The sequence below is a fragment of the Varroa jacobsoni genome, unplaced genomic scaffold, assembly GCF_002532875.2.
Source record: "Varroa jacobsoni isolate VJ856 unplaced genomic scaffold, vjacob_1.0 scaffold_748, whole genome shotgun sequence".
Lineage (NCBI taxonomy): Eukaryota > Metazoa > Arthropoda > Arachnida > Mesostigmata > Varroidae > Varroa > Varroa jacobsoni.
The window spans coordinates 93,724-109,926 of NW_019213650.1; the positions used below are offsets into that span (position 1 = coordinate 93,724).

At 40.8% G+C, this 16,203-nt stretch overlaps 1 protein-coding gene across 7 annotated transcripts; it reads left to right on the forward strand.

Moving 5' to 3' along the window:
- The first annotated feature begins 1,345 nt into the window (after window positions 1-1,345).
- On the forward strand, window positions 1,346-14,483 carry Rint1 (RAD50 interactor 1). 7 transcript variants are annotated; one of them, XM_022838145.1, is made up of 16 exons: window positions 3,459-5,289; window positions 5,596-5,906; window positions 7,611-7,942; window positions 8,152-8,307; window positions 8,784-8,878; window positions 9,118-9,291; window positions 9,884-10,213; window positions 10,490-10,553; window positions 10,781-11,009; window positions 11,264-11,367; window positions 11,615-11,863; window positions 12,023-12,241; window positions 12,546-12,649; window positions 12,975-13,281; window positions 13,530-13,625; window positions 13,928-14,483. In XM_022838145.1, the coding sequence occupies exons 3-16, from the start codon at window positions 7,640-7,642 to the stop codon at window positions 14,024-14,026; spliced, it is 2,529 nt and encodes an 842-aa protein (XP_022693880.1). In that variant the 5' UTR covers window positions 3,459-5,289; window positions 5,596-5,906; window positions 7,611-7,639; the 3' UTR covers window positions 14,027-14,483. The 7 variants fall into 7 exon arrangements, with proteins under 7 accessions (XP_022693886.1, XP_022693880.1, XP_022693882.1 ...); XM_022838147.1 differs by having other exon boundaries at window positions 5,662-5,906; XM_022838150.1 differs by lacking the exons at window positions 3,459-5,289; window positions 5,596-5,906 and adding exons at window positions 5,913-6,091; window positions 6,201-6,257.
- Window positions 14,484-16,203: the final 1,720 nt, after the last annotated feature.

Here is a 16,203-nt window from a genome sequence, read left to right on the forward strand (position 1 = left end):
AATCACGTCACGCCATAAGGTCACACGTGATATATAGCTTCTTCGTCTCCCGAGACTGGGAAACTCGTTGTTAACGAAAGTGAGAACTAGCAGTGGCCTTTCATTGTGTTAACGTTTTACTATAGCTCCATTACCTTTTTCGTCTTTCCAATATTATTATCATGTACACTTGCCGGGTGTTCTCCCCGACTTTCGAATTGTCCTTCGCTCCATCTTCATTTCTGTATTAGCAGCCGCCTAGTGCTTCTGCAGCGGAATCACACGCACCAGTTTTCTTAGATCCTGACGGGTCAGCACAGACTACGCCAATCACCAGTGGTAAGCTGGAGACCATACGCAAGAAGCACTGGACGACCACAAAGTTTTTCCTGCCGATGTGACCATTGGTCTGACCCTGTATCAGCACTAACAGCATCTACATAGCGTTTATGTATAGATGGCAACGGTCGCGATGGCCGCCACCGCGACGACTCGGCCCAGTACAAGCTGACGCGGAATCAGCAGGACCAGCTGAAAATCCAGCTGTCGTGCGACGGTGGCTTACGCATCACGACTCAATTGCTGGCCAGCGTCATCGTTCTTCAGGCGGCGGCGAATTTCGTCCGTAACGGCAGCAGCAGCCGCCGCTGCTGATCGCTAAGCCGGAATATTTCCAATAGACTTATCAGTAATGCATCTATACAGCAGCTTCGACTCTTTGCAATTTGGGCGATTAGGTGACGATGTCACACGCGCAACAATGAGTTATTATTGCTTCTATCAAAATCCTTTACGCAGAGGCGTCTATAGAATAAATAGGGTTACTAAATTTTGTAGTCACAATATGTAATAATGTCGATTACAAAATGTTACGAGCTCTTCGAAAGGCTATATGCGTTATTCTTGCATGAAAGAGGTTAGCAAAACGTAACCGCATTAGAAAGACACAATGGTACCGCTTAGTTTTCTAGTAGAGCTGGATTCCACTAATTATCACTTCTACGAAATTCTTATACACGGAAAATTGTACCCAAAAATTATCCAAAATAATAATAATAATGTACCTCATTTGACGAAAAACCGAAAATGTCAAACAGCAGTGCAAATGTCAAATAATCGGTGCTCAAAGAGTAATGCGGTGGACGAACACAACCATAACTATATGGAACTATGGTTTGATCAAATGTTGTAGCCAATTTAGCTTAAACAATTGAGCACACTAAACTTCAGGTGACAAACTTGATTGTGCCTGATTTTTATGTCTTTTTCAAGCAACTTACGCTATTGTGTTACAAGTAACTTGCTTATTTTCATTGTAATGACTCTGGCTCTAAGAAAGACCACCAGCTGATCAATATCCGTAACAGATCAACAACGTTACAGTTACCACAAGCGCTTTGAGGTCTTACGCCACCTTTCTATTATCGAACACACCCGTTCCGTTGATAATTAATGATGCAAGAAGATCTTGAGTGGTTGTAGACGGAAGAAGACTATACCTAATCGTATTTATCTATATCATACCGACATTTTTATCACAGCATTTAGAAACTGGCCAAGGTAAACGCTACGGCTGGCAGTGGCAAGCAATGACAGGTAAAACTGTACACATTGCATCTTGAAAGCAAAAAAACTGTGTTTCTCAAGGTGATCATTGTGAATGAGTTTATTTCCGTGATTTTTTTTTATTGTTATTTGTTTGTTTTCATACACAGCACTGCAATATTCAAATCCTAGAAGCAAACCAGGCAACCAAACTACTGATCCTATAATATATCAGGCTTGTAATTACAAGTGGGTAAAAGACGCAACAGGGTTACAGGAGCTTCCTGATACGAGTCGGCTAAGCAGTAAACAGAATTGTCGCTATGTATTAATGTGATCTAACAGGGGCAAAACGTAGAAGTACCATTCTCGTTTTTACTGTCGCCGATCGTTTAGCCACGATAATCGTCCGGGGGCTGTAACTATGCTATACACACCATTACATCCTAGTCTTTAGCCGAAAGTCCAATGCTGCCGACCGCTTACATAGATTATATCATCTTTAGTAAAATAGTGGTAAATGGTCCTTTATAGTAACCATAAATTAATTCATTATCAACTGCATACCAGCGTGTCCCCACGCACGTGAATAGACGACAGAGTTCCTCCCTAGAAATTTGGATCTATTGATGCCTGTGCTTTTCTGCTGCTTGTAAACCGGCTGCTTTATATATATATATATATATATATATATATATATATATATATGCATATTGCAACTATAGCTAAAACTACTTAAGTATGTATTAAACTTAATGAATACGATATGTAAGTTCAAATGAAGCCAGTATTTCCTGAAGAGTTGCGTGGAATATGGTTTCTTAGATGATTCGCAAAATCGTATTGAACATATGTACGTTTCCGATAATATTATAGCATAATCGCGCTGGCAAAGTGTTTGGTAGCCAGCTTAGTTATCTATGTCGAAACCCTGTCTTCAATGTGAGGTAACGTATATACACGTGCACGTTCGTTTATACCCGACAACATTGAGCCAATAGCCATAAACAATAGCAATCAATAATCCAACATATCGACGGCCAAAAACACGGATGAACTAACGGCCGAGCGCCGGTTGACAGGGCGGCAGCAGCGACTCAACAATCGAAATATAAGCGTACAAAAATTTGCTCGCAGTTCCGACCCGCGGAGTCATCTCCATTCTCGCCATCTTTAATGATGCGTTTTCGAGCTCTGGCGCTAAACGCCATCGCGTCTATCCAGTTTCAACTGCGGAAGGCTGGCTGACTGACAGAGCGATGTTATTGCCCTATATTTCATGCCCGTTCAAGCAACGTAGACAGTCAACTGGCGAAAACCATAGAATATCGACGGTACACAAATACCGCTGTTGTTGCTAAGCGCATACTAGAAATGACTTCATCACATGTTGAAATTCTGCCGAGTTCTAGAGGCGAATGAATACGAATCGATGCTATTGCGAACTCTACTGGCATACGTAATCATTTAGCACTACCGATATGATGATACCACTGCAGCTATTCGTTCATATACTTTCCTGTTGCACAGTCGAGCGATTAGTCTTCTGGAAGTATGATCCGTAATTGTCTTCACAACAGAACGATCACGAACACGTTTGACGATCAATACACTACCGAGAAAATACTCGAACTGCGACAATCTCACTGCTTGCCGCCGTCTAACGAAAACACTCGTCGAATACGCACTGCACCTCACTCTATTGAACTTTCTCAGCTGTGTCAAGAGAAACTAGCACCATAGGGACGCCGACTTTAAGAGCTGTGTCCTGCGTGCGTTTGAAAAGTATCACACCACTAACGTAGCCGGAGCAGCAGTACCGCATCACCCACTCCTTCTGTTAACACCCACAAAACACTACTCGCTTCTTATCTCGGCAATGACGAGCTGTCGTCGTCGTCATCGTCATCGTAATACGTTCAGCTATGGTAAATATATTAATGCCCTTGCCAACCATGAATTCGTTGTGGAAAGTTGTTATGTGAGATTTGCGTCTTTACGTTCCGGATAGAGTTTGTTTCGTAATATGTATTACTGTCAATGTGTTACTTGTTGGTGGACGTCGCCGTCATCCGGAGCATCGGTGCTAGCAATGGCAAATGAAAACCTCATCTTAAATTTTTATCGATACTACTCTGCCACAAATGAGGATACCGTTGGCAACTCTATCTGTATGCGGTAGCTGCTTCAACATCTGCAGTGGTAACAGCAGTAGTAGCATCGTCACAGTTGGCATCTATCAACTAACTCCTGTTCCTTATAAACATGACTTCGCTGGCAAGCGGGTAGGCAGGCAGGCACGCAGATGGATAAGTAAAGCGTCGGTACATGAACGAGATGAGCAACATTGGCGCGACGAGACATTTCTCACTAAATCAAGTTGAAGGAAAAATAGCTCTCGCTGAAACACGGTACAGCAAACGTGTTAGTAGTGCAAAGATTACGGTTGTTACTATAACGATGAGGTCATCGGGTATCTCTGTATTCACACACACCCTCGTTTGTATTAGCATTTATACGGGCAACGAAATGGCCTCGGCCTGCTATTTAGAGATCACTTATTGAGAGAAGGCAGAAATAATACGTTGGTTTATGTTAGTAATGAGTGCTGCTCTCACACAAAGCGCTGACTAACTGATTGGCTAGTAAAAGGTCACCAGTATGCAAACGTTCTAGCTGACCCCATACACTCGCTCACACTTCTACAAAAAAACTGCACTAACTTTAATGTCTGTCGGGCTTCTTCTTCTTCTATTACCACTTCGTCTGTTCTACTAGAACAGTTCCACTTCCCTCGCTGGTGTCGCTGTTGCGGCGTTAGCCACCGCCGTTAGCAGCGTATGAGCCTAAGTCACTTTACGCAGCAAAGGCGACTACGATGGCCATAACAGGAGAAGACCCAAACAGAAGGAAGAGCCAACAATAGTGAGCGCCTACAGATGGTTGCTGCAGATTCTAACAAAACAAGCGATTACTTACTCGCTCACTGCTATGTGCGCCGCCTGCTCGCCTGGCGCGGTTAAACTTAAAAGTCACAGATTCAGCGCTAGCAGACCGACTAAGCAACGGGCACTTTAACATGCTTGTTCATTGCAACAAAACAGCCCAACTATCTTTGCTAGGCAACAATGGCCCAGCCAAATTCGTGGTGGTAGCAGAGATGGAATCTGGATAAGCGGACGAAAATCGACCCAGCCACAAACGATAAGCGGAGTGCCCAGGCTAAGCAAATGCGCCGGAGCCGACGAAACTGTAGACGCCAACGAACGATAAGCAATGGCTAGAAAAAGGACGATGATGGGCGCTAGCTCTGCAAGAGTCGTAGCAGACGCAGCAGCAGAGATGACAGATGAAAACGTCAGCGGTGCTCACCAGCTAACCCCTTCTCCATTTCATAGAGGTCGTAGTGGTACAGCACGTTATGGTGCTCTATCTTTCGCTTGCGGTATCGCTCGTTCTCTTTCCCGTTTGCTGCCACTGCTGTCACTTTCTGGCGCTCACTGCAGCAGCAGTAGCAGCAGCAAAACCCGCCCTCCGCCAACGTACACACCCGCACGGACGATCCGATCATGCCGATTGTTCGTTTGACGCTCGCGACAACATCAATCGACGGAAAAAACTCCGGCGGAATGATACATTGCCATGTTCACGCGGAGGTCTTTTGCCAGCATTAACGGCAAGCAATAGCTAATGCATTTACCGCGCAGACTACAGCATCGTAGGTGTCGTCGTAGTGCCAGCAGCACGAAGACGAGCAATGAGCAGGTGAAGAAAGCCCTTATATATATATATATATTACAAAAATAAACATCGAATGGATGCAGAGTGTAATTCAAAAACTTTTGCTAAGCGCACGCGCACCAGATGAATTGGTGTGAACGTATACCATATCAAAGTAGTTGTTATAATAGTATAAGTAACTGTTGAAAAATATGGAAGACGTACGTCTCACGACAGAGGATCGAATACAGTTGGTTGATAGATAATGTCTTTGAACGATGGTGGCGTTCGTAGAAATTTGCTAGTATTATTACTATTATTTCTGAATGTGTGCGTGACGTGTGTGGACAGCTCTGGAACGAACAAAAGGGCCCAACATCTGATTAGCTGCTTCTTTGGCTGTGATTGGGTGGGTAGCGGCTTGCCAGGCTGGCAAGTAATAGGGCAGGTTGACGTAGTAGAACGCCGGACCGGGTCGTGCCGCTCGCCATCGTCAACAAGAATCAAACGGTGGTAGAGCAGAAGACATCCTCGCTGCACTTCTCCAGCCCTAATATTTATGTGAGAGCATATCTGCAGGAGAGTCGCGCTGGGAAGCAGTAGTTGTTAATAGTTGCAGTTAGCGCTGCTGGTGAAGCCGTTTCAGCTGCTCGAGACTCCAGGTGAGATTGAGAACGCGTTGGCACGCTTGCTAAGCAGATTAAGCAATGTTGGCTATCAGTGAATGAACAAGTAGAGTTAAGCAGTGGCATCTGTTGTGTCTGCGCTAGGGCCGAGCTCTACCACGCGGATAGATGCACATCATGCAATTCTGAGGGGTTCAGGAAGTCTGCATAGTCGTTGAATTGTGCGTGTTGCTCCTTTCGCTATTTCGCTTGTTACTGCTCTGGCTGAATGTGTATTGAAATCGGATGTGGAAGTTACTATGTTCGATTTTTTGTTACCACTGTTTATAGTGTAATGCGACGATTGAGTGACGTGTGCGCCTTGTGCATGACCTAGAAGTTTGACAGGTAAGGTAAGCACATGGCCGGTAGAATGAATACTGACTCTCAAAGTTGATATTGTCGCTCGCCTTTCTGTGTATGTATTTGCGTATAGGCACTCGTATACCTTTCAGACTATATATATATTGTTAAAACGAACAGCATAACTTCCACGATGTGACTGTCATGTGCAGATATAAACAGATTTGCTAATGCGATCTTGGTGAACGGTAAAAGCAGTGGGCTTTTAATGTCTATGCTAGAGCGCCGTGGGCAAACCGAGGCTCGTCGTGAAGCAGCAGAACACATTCACGTCTGGAGCACGAACACGCTCTACTTGTCGCATATAAAGCATGCGCTGAAAAGATATTATTGACGTGTAGTTTGAGAACATACCAAATCGTCTTTTTCGGTTACCAAATACCATTTCCGCCTATACTGTCCCTACAAATGATAGAACTCGTATTTTGCTGTGCTTTACTAAAACATACGATAAAAAGCTAACTGTGTACCCAGATACTATAAGAAACAACATTAATTATGTTGAGGTTTCGCCCACTGTTATTAAATCAAATGGTCCATTTTATAGCCCTATACTTTGTTCAGTTTATTGAAGTCCTTTATTGGAAATCCCCTCATATAATTAATTACTCCATCTTCTTTAAGAAGGAAAATGTGTTAGCGAAAATACGTTCTTGAGATAGTATGTTACAAAGGTCGTATAGATACGCAACCGCACCTAGGAAGGGGTAGTCGACATGTCGTTACCTCACTTATATCTGATGAAAATATGCTGCTTATAAATCTATATTTTTTCTTAGTACAATTATGTCCGAAACACAAGATTTTCTCGTTCCTTTTGTTAGCTAACTACAGAATGTACCAAGCAGTGTAATCCTGTAAAAATTACAGATACAAAAATCAATCCCATTTATAGAGCCGAATGCCCCGTGTGTATGTGTTATTCGAAACGTTGTTCATCATACCACGTTATTCGGGCTGAAGACTTGTATTTTTATTTCATATAACTTTTTGCCAATAAAACCCTGAAACCAGTATCTGAAGAAAACAAAACACACTAAAATGATGGCAAAATGTGCAAAATTGACAGATAACAAATCGAGATACGGAATTGCTGTTTCACCTTGAGCTGGTTAGCGAAGAACTATTGCAGCGAGTATATGAATATGCAATTATTATAAATTATTTATATCTGTTCCAAAAATGTTCCTGTCTTGTCATGACAACAAACAACTTTTATTGTTTGCATTTAGATATTCGGCCACAAGACATTCTAGAGCTCTGTGAATTTTGAAAGTGCATTGAGTGAATGAAGTCAAATAATTGTTATGCGGCTCATTTATTTGGTTACTGTTACAGAGTACTAGTGTTGGTCCTTGGATGTCGTGATGTCCTCAGAAGTAGGCAGCGCCAGTGGTGGCGGCCGCGCAGAAGATAATTCCTCCGTGGAGGTGGCCGCTTCACCCCTTCAAGGAGGTAATCTTCAGCCCCAACCTAAAAGTGACGAACATATGAAATCTAATGGACGTAGCGGGAGCCAAGTGGGCAAGACGGGTCCCCAGTCCGATTTTGTTGAGAACGCAACGGTGGACGAACTTAACGCAGAAATTGGAGGCGAAGTGAAGCATATATTGCGAGCTAAACAGTACCATGAAAGCCTACAAGCTAAGAAGAAAAGTTTACAATTGAAGGTGCGTTAAACGAATAAGGTCATAGGGTTCTATCCCATTGTCAAACGCATGACCCCGTAGGAATACTGATCTTAATCAAACTTTACTTTAAAGTGAGACAACAACCACTGTGCTATTCGTGTTCTCTGTTCGAAAATGTACATCATTTATTTAAGTACTTTTTATTTTTTTTTTTTTAAGAAATAAGAAACATATGCATTATTTTTCAGATGCAACAAGCGAAATCAAATGGCCAAGCAGATCCCGAGCAGGTGAAAGGGCTTTTAAATTTTGCGCGTGATTCACTGTCTAAGATGGAACTGCTGGAAGATGTACACTGTCGGATCCTCAGCGACGTTTCTTCACACCTTGAAAATGCCACTCAAGTAGGAACAAGTGGACTAATTGATTCAAATGTGGATGCAGCCCTAAATTAACTACTATCGGTCAATATGACCGTTTCCAAATTTTTTAAAAGTTCACGTAATGTTAGAAGTTATCTCATCGCCACCGAATTTCACACTATCAAATTTCTCCGTTTAATTATAAAAATAATAACTCAATCGATAATTCCGACCGAGCTCGATACTAATAGGTATATAAAAATTTTTGGTAGGTCTCGTGTTGAACATATTTTAATGTGAGAACTAATAAACAGTATTCTGTAAAGTGTATTTAAAGATGTATTTATTTAGTACAGCGTTTTGGTATGTCACTGATTTTTCTACCTAATTGGCTGCAGGAAAGTTATAAAATGGATTGTTTTGCCTGCATGCACACATTTACGTAACTACTAACTATGTCAATTCATTGGCTTCTTTCCAAAACGCGAAATGATTATTGCTTATACTTCAATCCGCAGGTAAAGAAGGAGTTTGACACTTCGCTAGCTGATATCCAGCGACTTCTCCGCCTTCGACAGTACCTACAATGGATTGCCAAAATAGGAGATATCAGGTATCGTCTTATATCATCTTATATCTTATCATTAATATATTACAGTTATATTTTCCACTTGAAGCTCACAGGTAGCTATGCTTATGCCGATGCTAAACAAGTAATTTTCTTAGCTTAGATTTAGATCATTAGACCATTTCGAATACTTGTCGATATCCCGAACACGTCACATCTCTCTAATTGTGCCAAAGAATTTAGCGAAATTTAAATACGTATCTAAGCTATACTATTGCTTTCAGTCAATATATTGAGGAAGCAGTTGAAAGCGGCGATGACAGGTCGGCAGTCGCACACCTGGCATTGCTTGTTGATACCTGGTTAAAACTCAAGACATCTCAGTGCCACCGACTAATGACTTTCCTCAAGCAGACCATTCTCTACTGGCACAACATACTCAGGGAAAAGTTTGAAAAGTAAGCACACTTCAATTCGCTATTCGAGTCAAAACATAAGGTCGGCTCTTTTTCATTGTAATACAGCTAGTACTCATGTCGGGCTGGTCTCTTAAAATGAGCCCCCATGATAGCTTAGTGGGTAACGTATCTGCCTGTCAATCTTAGGGATATGTTGTGGTTTAGGTTTGAACATGTTTCGTCCTGAAAGCCAGCCGCCCGATGGAATGTCTAACGGCGTTACCGAACGTAGAACTCGAAACATATAAGGTTTCTTATAATGAAATACGGCATAAGCTTCTGTAAACTGCTTAGTTGATATGATGTGTTAAAGTAGCATGTTGTTGTGATAAATCCTAACTTAAACTTCTACCAAATTGTGTGAAGTATCCAACTCATCAGGAATGACCAGCTTTCGTTTTTGGAAACTGCAGTGGTTTTACTTCCGTTTCTTGAAATCTATGTATTAATCTCTCCTCTTTAAATAATTACTTTCAGCATACAGGTCTGAGTTCGCTTCGCGTTCACGATGTTCCTAAAGGATTTATTTTCGGCGATTATCAAATCTAACTTGTACATACGCTATTTTCACTGTGATCTATGCCACCAATAGGGAGTTCGATAAAGTTTTGTCATCAATGGGCTGGCCTGTTATCAACTCCTCTGTAGCCGCCACCCTGTCCTGCCCTCCACAAATGTTCGCCTGCTTCGAGTCAGCCTTCCTCAACCTTTACAAGATACAGCTGCCTCATGAGCTCCTCCTGCAAGAAAAACTAGCAACATCCAGCAGCTGTGGCACACTTTTGCTACCCATTGAACTGATGGTGAAGCCACTCAAAAAACGGTTTCTTTTCCATTTTGTCAGCAAACGACAAACGAATCGGGTCGACAAACCTGAATGGTATCTCACACAGACCCTCACCTGGATCCAGGATCATGCCGTGTGAGTATCAGATGTATTTGCCAAACAGTGGGTAACAAACCATAGGAAGGTTCAAGAACAAGCTTGTTCATGCCAATCACCACGACTGGCTTTAACCCGCAACTTAGTATTTCTTGACTATTGAAGAAATTATTCAGTTGTAGCATAACTGCTTTTGCGGACCTTACCAATTTCCCCAAACTATAAATCAAAGTAATCAGTGTACTCCAGAAAATCAATCGCATGCCATCTAAACATAATAATAATGGCCTATTTTCCTTGTAAACTATCTTGCAGGTTCTGTGAAAAGTTTGTTCAGCCAATTTTAATGAAGCATAACATAGAAGGCATACATGCAACAGTGAGTATATGTTATTATAAAAACATATATTTGCTTTAATCACGTTGTCCGAGTTCTTATGCAGAGTATTCACGAGATGACTATACCCCCTAAACGGGTCCTTATTTTTTGTAGATACATAGTGGCAGCGAAATTAATCGAGAGAATCAGCTCAGAATCAAATTTTCGACTAATGAGCTAAATCACACTGATGACTAATGTGATGCCTTTATTTCGTGTTGCTTCAGTTGGAATTGATGCGTAGTTTGGTCTCGACAGCGATTGCCAAGTTAGAAGTAGATCTTCCTCTGTTGTTAGCCGAAGACAACGAACTGCTTCTGACGCACACAATCGAAGAAGCCCTGATGTTCCACGCGGAACTTCGCGACCTCGGCTACCCCTCGCGTTTTCCCTGTATCCTCAATGTGCTCACCACCGATCGATGTTTTATTCGCTGGATTGCCCTCGAGAAGAAGTGTACGTAATGGGGACAAATCAGTTCCAGATATTATTAACTTGTATCTTAGCTTATTAATATTAGTTCCTCTCTGATGTTTGATAGTTTTTAATAGTAGTCTTTAGATATCGGTATTTGATAAAGACGATGATAAAAGCAGCTGATTATAGTTAGCTCAACTATTACTAATTGCAGAATAATTCCTGCTTTACTATTTGAAATAGGTAAAAAGTTAACTGCCTAGAAATAATCGTTGTAATCATTGCGGTTATAGTTGCCGACGAGAAGCGCGACAAACTTCTCAGTTCGCCTTCGGCTTGGACATGTCCATATTCGCCGGGAGCGGACATCGAGGCCGATCTCGAAGACCCCCTCAAGGTACAGATACCCAATTAATAATCCTTTTGTTACATAATAGACTACAACCTAGCGTACTAAATGATCAACTGACGCTCGGCCCATCGGGCTTATGAGCGTAACGACTATACAGATGTTGTAAAATTATTTTTTTTCAAATGGTCCCAATCGCGGCAAATTGGTTGTATAGTTATGTTGTAACAGTTGGGATCTAAGCATTATTGGATCTAACGAATGGGATATTCCACCATTTTCCTCTTCTGTATAGGTGCCCGAGTGTGCAGAAGGCTTCATGTTGTTATTGGGCGCCATGACGGAACGTTACCGACAATTGGAGAACCCCGAACACGCGCTCAAGTTTTTGTCGCTGCAGCAAATTCTGCTTGAAGACTTTCGGGTATGCCTGCTGCAGGTGCTCAATTCACGCATGGAGGCTGGCAGCCTTTACGATGTCTGCCCAGTACTAAACGCTGCACACTATGTCGTCGTTGTTCTCAATGAGTGGAGTAATCAGCTTGTAAGTAAAAATAGAAATTGCCTCGTATTAAAATTACCAACATACCCGCAGAATACATATACAATAGCGGAAAAGCTTGGTGTAACTAACATAGCATTCCGCACGTTCTTGCATAACTTGATTTGGTATTGTATTGTATGCGCCTTGATTGCGTTGTAGTTCTTTATCAATCTCTTGGAAGTTTGTAGCAAGCTAGAACGGCGACGAGCGTCGTCATCTACTAAAGAAGGTGGGGGCACATCTGGGGTTGGTGGAGGTGACAGTGTGTGCTCAAGCGATGCGACAGCGCCAACGTCATCTGAATCGACGCCCGAATCGCCGTCAACAGTCGTAAACGCTCCAAACCATCGACCCTCAGAGGAGAGCGTTTTTGAACAGGCAAGTATATTGGGGAGCATACAATACACGTAGCAGCTTGCACTGATGAGGCTTTTATACAGGAAATTATAGTAAGGCTTTTCTTCTAAAATTTAGAAGTTTGTAGGTATATGAGTATACCTAGAGAGTTATGTCAAAATTTGCAAAAAAAAATCAATGCTATACATCACTTTTTTTTTGTTATGGAACCATTAGGGATGACCGTTTACGTTTTGGTAATTTCATCTTTTGAGTCTAATATTTGTAATTTCCCATTTATTCATAGAACAACAACAATAATGATAATTTTTCAACGCCTTTTTAGGTAACGGGTTTACTTGAAAGATTGTACAAAGACGCAATTTTGACTATGATCGACTGTCTCCTATCCGACATCAAAGTTAAATGTCGATCGTATCATCGCGAAAAGTGAGTTTGAGATACAAAGTTAGTTCTGCTTTGCGTTACTACTACCATTAACTGGGTGGTGCAAAGGTTTATTAATTTAGTAAGACCAATAATTACAAATAGTTACTTTTTTTGGTGCATCTAAAGGTTATGTTTTCCAGAAAGAGGCCAATTACGGCCACTATCAACTGAAGCTCAAATGTCGTTTTAACGTAAAGTTGAGAGTAAAGAAAGGCTTACTGTATTGTATGTCCTCAAAAGGTTATTTTTACTTCTTTCGAGTAAACTTTTTTTTTGCTTTACTTTAACGTAATGAAGACGTTTCTTCTTAATTTCCTCTTTGCAGATGGTTCCGTATGCCGACGGCCACCCAAGACGAACCGCTGGCATTGACTCCCACGGCTTTTCCAATGCTGTCCTTGCTGCAGTGTCTATTAGCAAGGCTTCACGCTGCTTTGGCGGCCCCGCTATTCGCTATGCTGTGGCAGGGTCTGGCACGTGGCCTTTCGCTCTACATATACGAGGAAGTGATACTCGAAAACTATTTCTCTGAAGGTGGAGCCCAGCAACTCGCTTTTGATCTCGAGGGAAATTTATTCCCGCTTTTCAGCCCCTACGTAACTGGTGGTCAACCCGAGAACTTTTTCAGAGAAGTATGTTGAAACGATCTAACCCCTTACCTCATCTGTTTATTTCAACTAGAAATGAAAATAAAAACTTTGGTAACCAGTTATGGAGAGGGTACCTTACAATGTCTTTAGGTGGAGGCAAATTTATTAAAAGTTCTTCTTGAAATACATTTCTATAAAAGATATAATGTACAATGACTCAAATGTTGTTGTCAGAAATTTATGCCCGATAACTATTTATGCTTATATATTATTATTTTTGCAATTATTAGGTTAAGGAAGCATGCATCTTGTTAAATATGCCTCGTGCTGTCGCCTGGATTCTTCAAGAAACACTTAAAACGGCCCGACTGACTGATGTCGTTCAGGTAAGTACCGGCGATATTCGACACATATGCTTGAATGAAATTTAAGACAACATTGTCTTAAGCGAAACAGGCTATCAATAAAAGCCACTCACTTTGGACTTGTTAGATAATGATTTGGAGCTTTTTATTCTAGTGGTACTGTAAAACAACTGCTCTCTCAAATAAAAGGGCGATTTCCCTTACCGCATTACTGTCCAATTAAAAAATACAATAATGATTATTTTTCTCTCCCCGGATAGCTTTTTTACATAGTTTAGTAATATTCGAATGAACAATGCTTCGTTTGACCTTGATTTTTTCAGGGAAGCGCCGCGTTGGAGGAGCAGGGTGTTACGAATTTGTCGCCGTCGCAAGCAATGCATGTTCTATCAAAGCGCAGTGATCTGTCTTCGGCTCAATAAGCAATAAATGCGAAAGCTAGAAAGCTTCATCCTATCGGTCAGGAGATCATCATATGATAATAAAAAGCATAGGATCATTTTATTGAGATAATGCAAAGTTTCTGGGGGCAAAAATATAATGTATTATAAAAAATATAAACGGTACCACGAGATTTTTCGCCTATCGTACATTCCACAATGCATTTTGTTTAACGTCTCATCCAGTTGATGATTTGAGATTCCTGTTCCACCTTGTCATTATTATTTTTCAGCACTAAATACAACACAAAACAGGTAAAAGAAAAAAAAGCAACAATTTGGTTGCTTTGATGCAGAAAGATCGAACCGTCAAATTACAGCTTTGGCATCTCGTCATTGCTTCTGGTGGCTGCTAGCAGAAGAATAGCCATGAGAAATGTGAGTAGCGTAAAAAAAAACTTTAATAAAACGCTTGAGGGCGATCAAGGCTTGGAAGAAAGTTCTTGTGTATTAACGTGTTTGTGCATTTTGGCGCATCTGATACATCGACTTTTGCTAAAAGTGCTATCAACCCAGTAATATGTAGAGAAATGAAGTTTTTGTTTTTTTTCATTATGAAGCTTAATGATAACCTGTTGCACGAAAAAAATAAGAGGACGAGTAAGCTGCGGCAACTTGGAGGACTGAAGATAGTTCCCATTACGATGTACTATAAACGTTTGTTAGAGACAGACAGATAATATAATAACCAATTCATTTATGATATATGTATGAAAGCGGGTAAATTTGCAATTGGCGCGAAACATAGCATCTTGCGCAAAATTTGGCGGTAAAGGAGATATTAATAAGGCTACAACTTCTCCCTTTGTTTTTATTATTATTATGTCTCAGTAGAAGTATTGTTACTGTGCTGCTGTTACTAGCATAAAATTAGATAGACGAAAAACTGTTACTGTTTACTGCCCAAACGATATCGATGTCAAGGATAAGGACACTGATGATAAATATTCGACTGTATGAACTTCGTTTTGTCCAATGAGAATCGGGTGCCGATCTGCTGAGTGCTCGAAGACGTCGTAAGATGCCTCGGAGGAACCCAGCATCCTAGCCGTTAATAGTGAGAAATATATTAAACATAAACATAGCAGTAAAAAGAAAAAAAAAACACGAAATAAACGCAAGCGTACAGAACACGACTAGAAACGGTAGAGCGCTAATTTAAGCCGAGACAAAATTAGATAGAAATAGCATTTCGCAATTGAATTTGTAGCAGGTGGATTTGCTCGGCAATTTTGTTCTGCTAGAATGCGTGGTGCCGGTGTTTATTGATGATCACAATTACTATTACTAGTACTTATAAAAATATCAGTAGTAATGCTGGTAATTTTCCCAACTTTTCAGGTGCGTGAGATATAAGGTTTTATTGATGAATAGCCACAAAATGGATGACGACGTCGTTGCTATTACCGAACACTGAGCACAAATAGTAACACTGTACTAGTAGTACTAATAGTGACTGTTGTCTCCGCGCTGACTGGCGGTCTGTGATTGTTATTTCTTGTACAATATTTTAGTAATATTTTGAATTTTCATTTTCTCAGTTAACATTCGAATGCGATTCACGCATTGAAATTTACAACTCAAAGCAGCAGAGCAGGCTGTGTTGCCAGAGTCGTGCAGCATTATATACCAGCAAATATTGTGACATGCAACAACAACATCAGTTCTAATTTAATTATATCTACGATTATAATAAATTATAATAATATTTTATAATAAAACAATATCTATGATTAATATAATAATAGTATATCTACGTAATATAATTAAATAATAAAAATTATATCTACGATTCATCAATAAAAACATACATGGAATTAGCTATACAACAACGTTAATACAAAACAAGCATTTGAGAAAGTGATGTTTCTTACAACCCGTTATTAGCAGTCCTTGTAGCTACCGTACCCCTCCTACTAACCATTACTACAAGTATTACGAATATTTATTAAGAATAGGCCTTCACAAGGAAGTGTGGTATGTAGACGATCAGCTAGTGCATAACTGTGTTGTGCAGAAAAGATTTTGAAAGATTTGCAGAAAAGATGATATTTGGCAAGTGGAGGACAAGGAAGACTAAACGAAATGAAAGGAAACAGGGTCTGAATTGATATGTGAGTCTATATTCAGGTGGTGCGAATAAATGTGTATACGTGTGT

Bases quoted from the DNA above. Each gene is read 5' to 3' on its own strand.
- Rint1 (XM_022838151.2), top strand. From the start codon at position 7,640: ATGTCCTCAGAAGTAGGCAGCGCCAGTGGTGGCGGCCGCGCAGAAGAT. The intron at 10,554-10,780 runs GTGAGTATATGT...GTGTTGCTTCAG, and splicing joins TAGAAGGCATACATGCAACA to TTGGAATTGATGCGTAGTTT. The intron at 12,242-12,545 runs GCAAGTATATTG...ACGCCTTTTTAG, and splicing joins AGGAGAGCGTTTTTGAACAG to GTAACGGGTTTACTTGAAAG.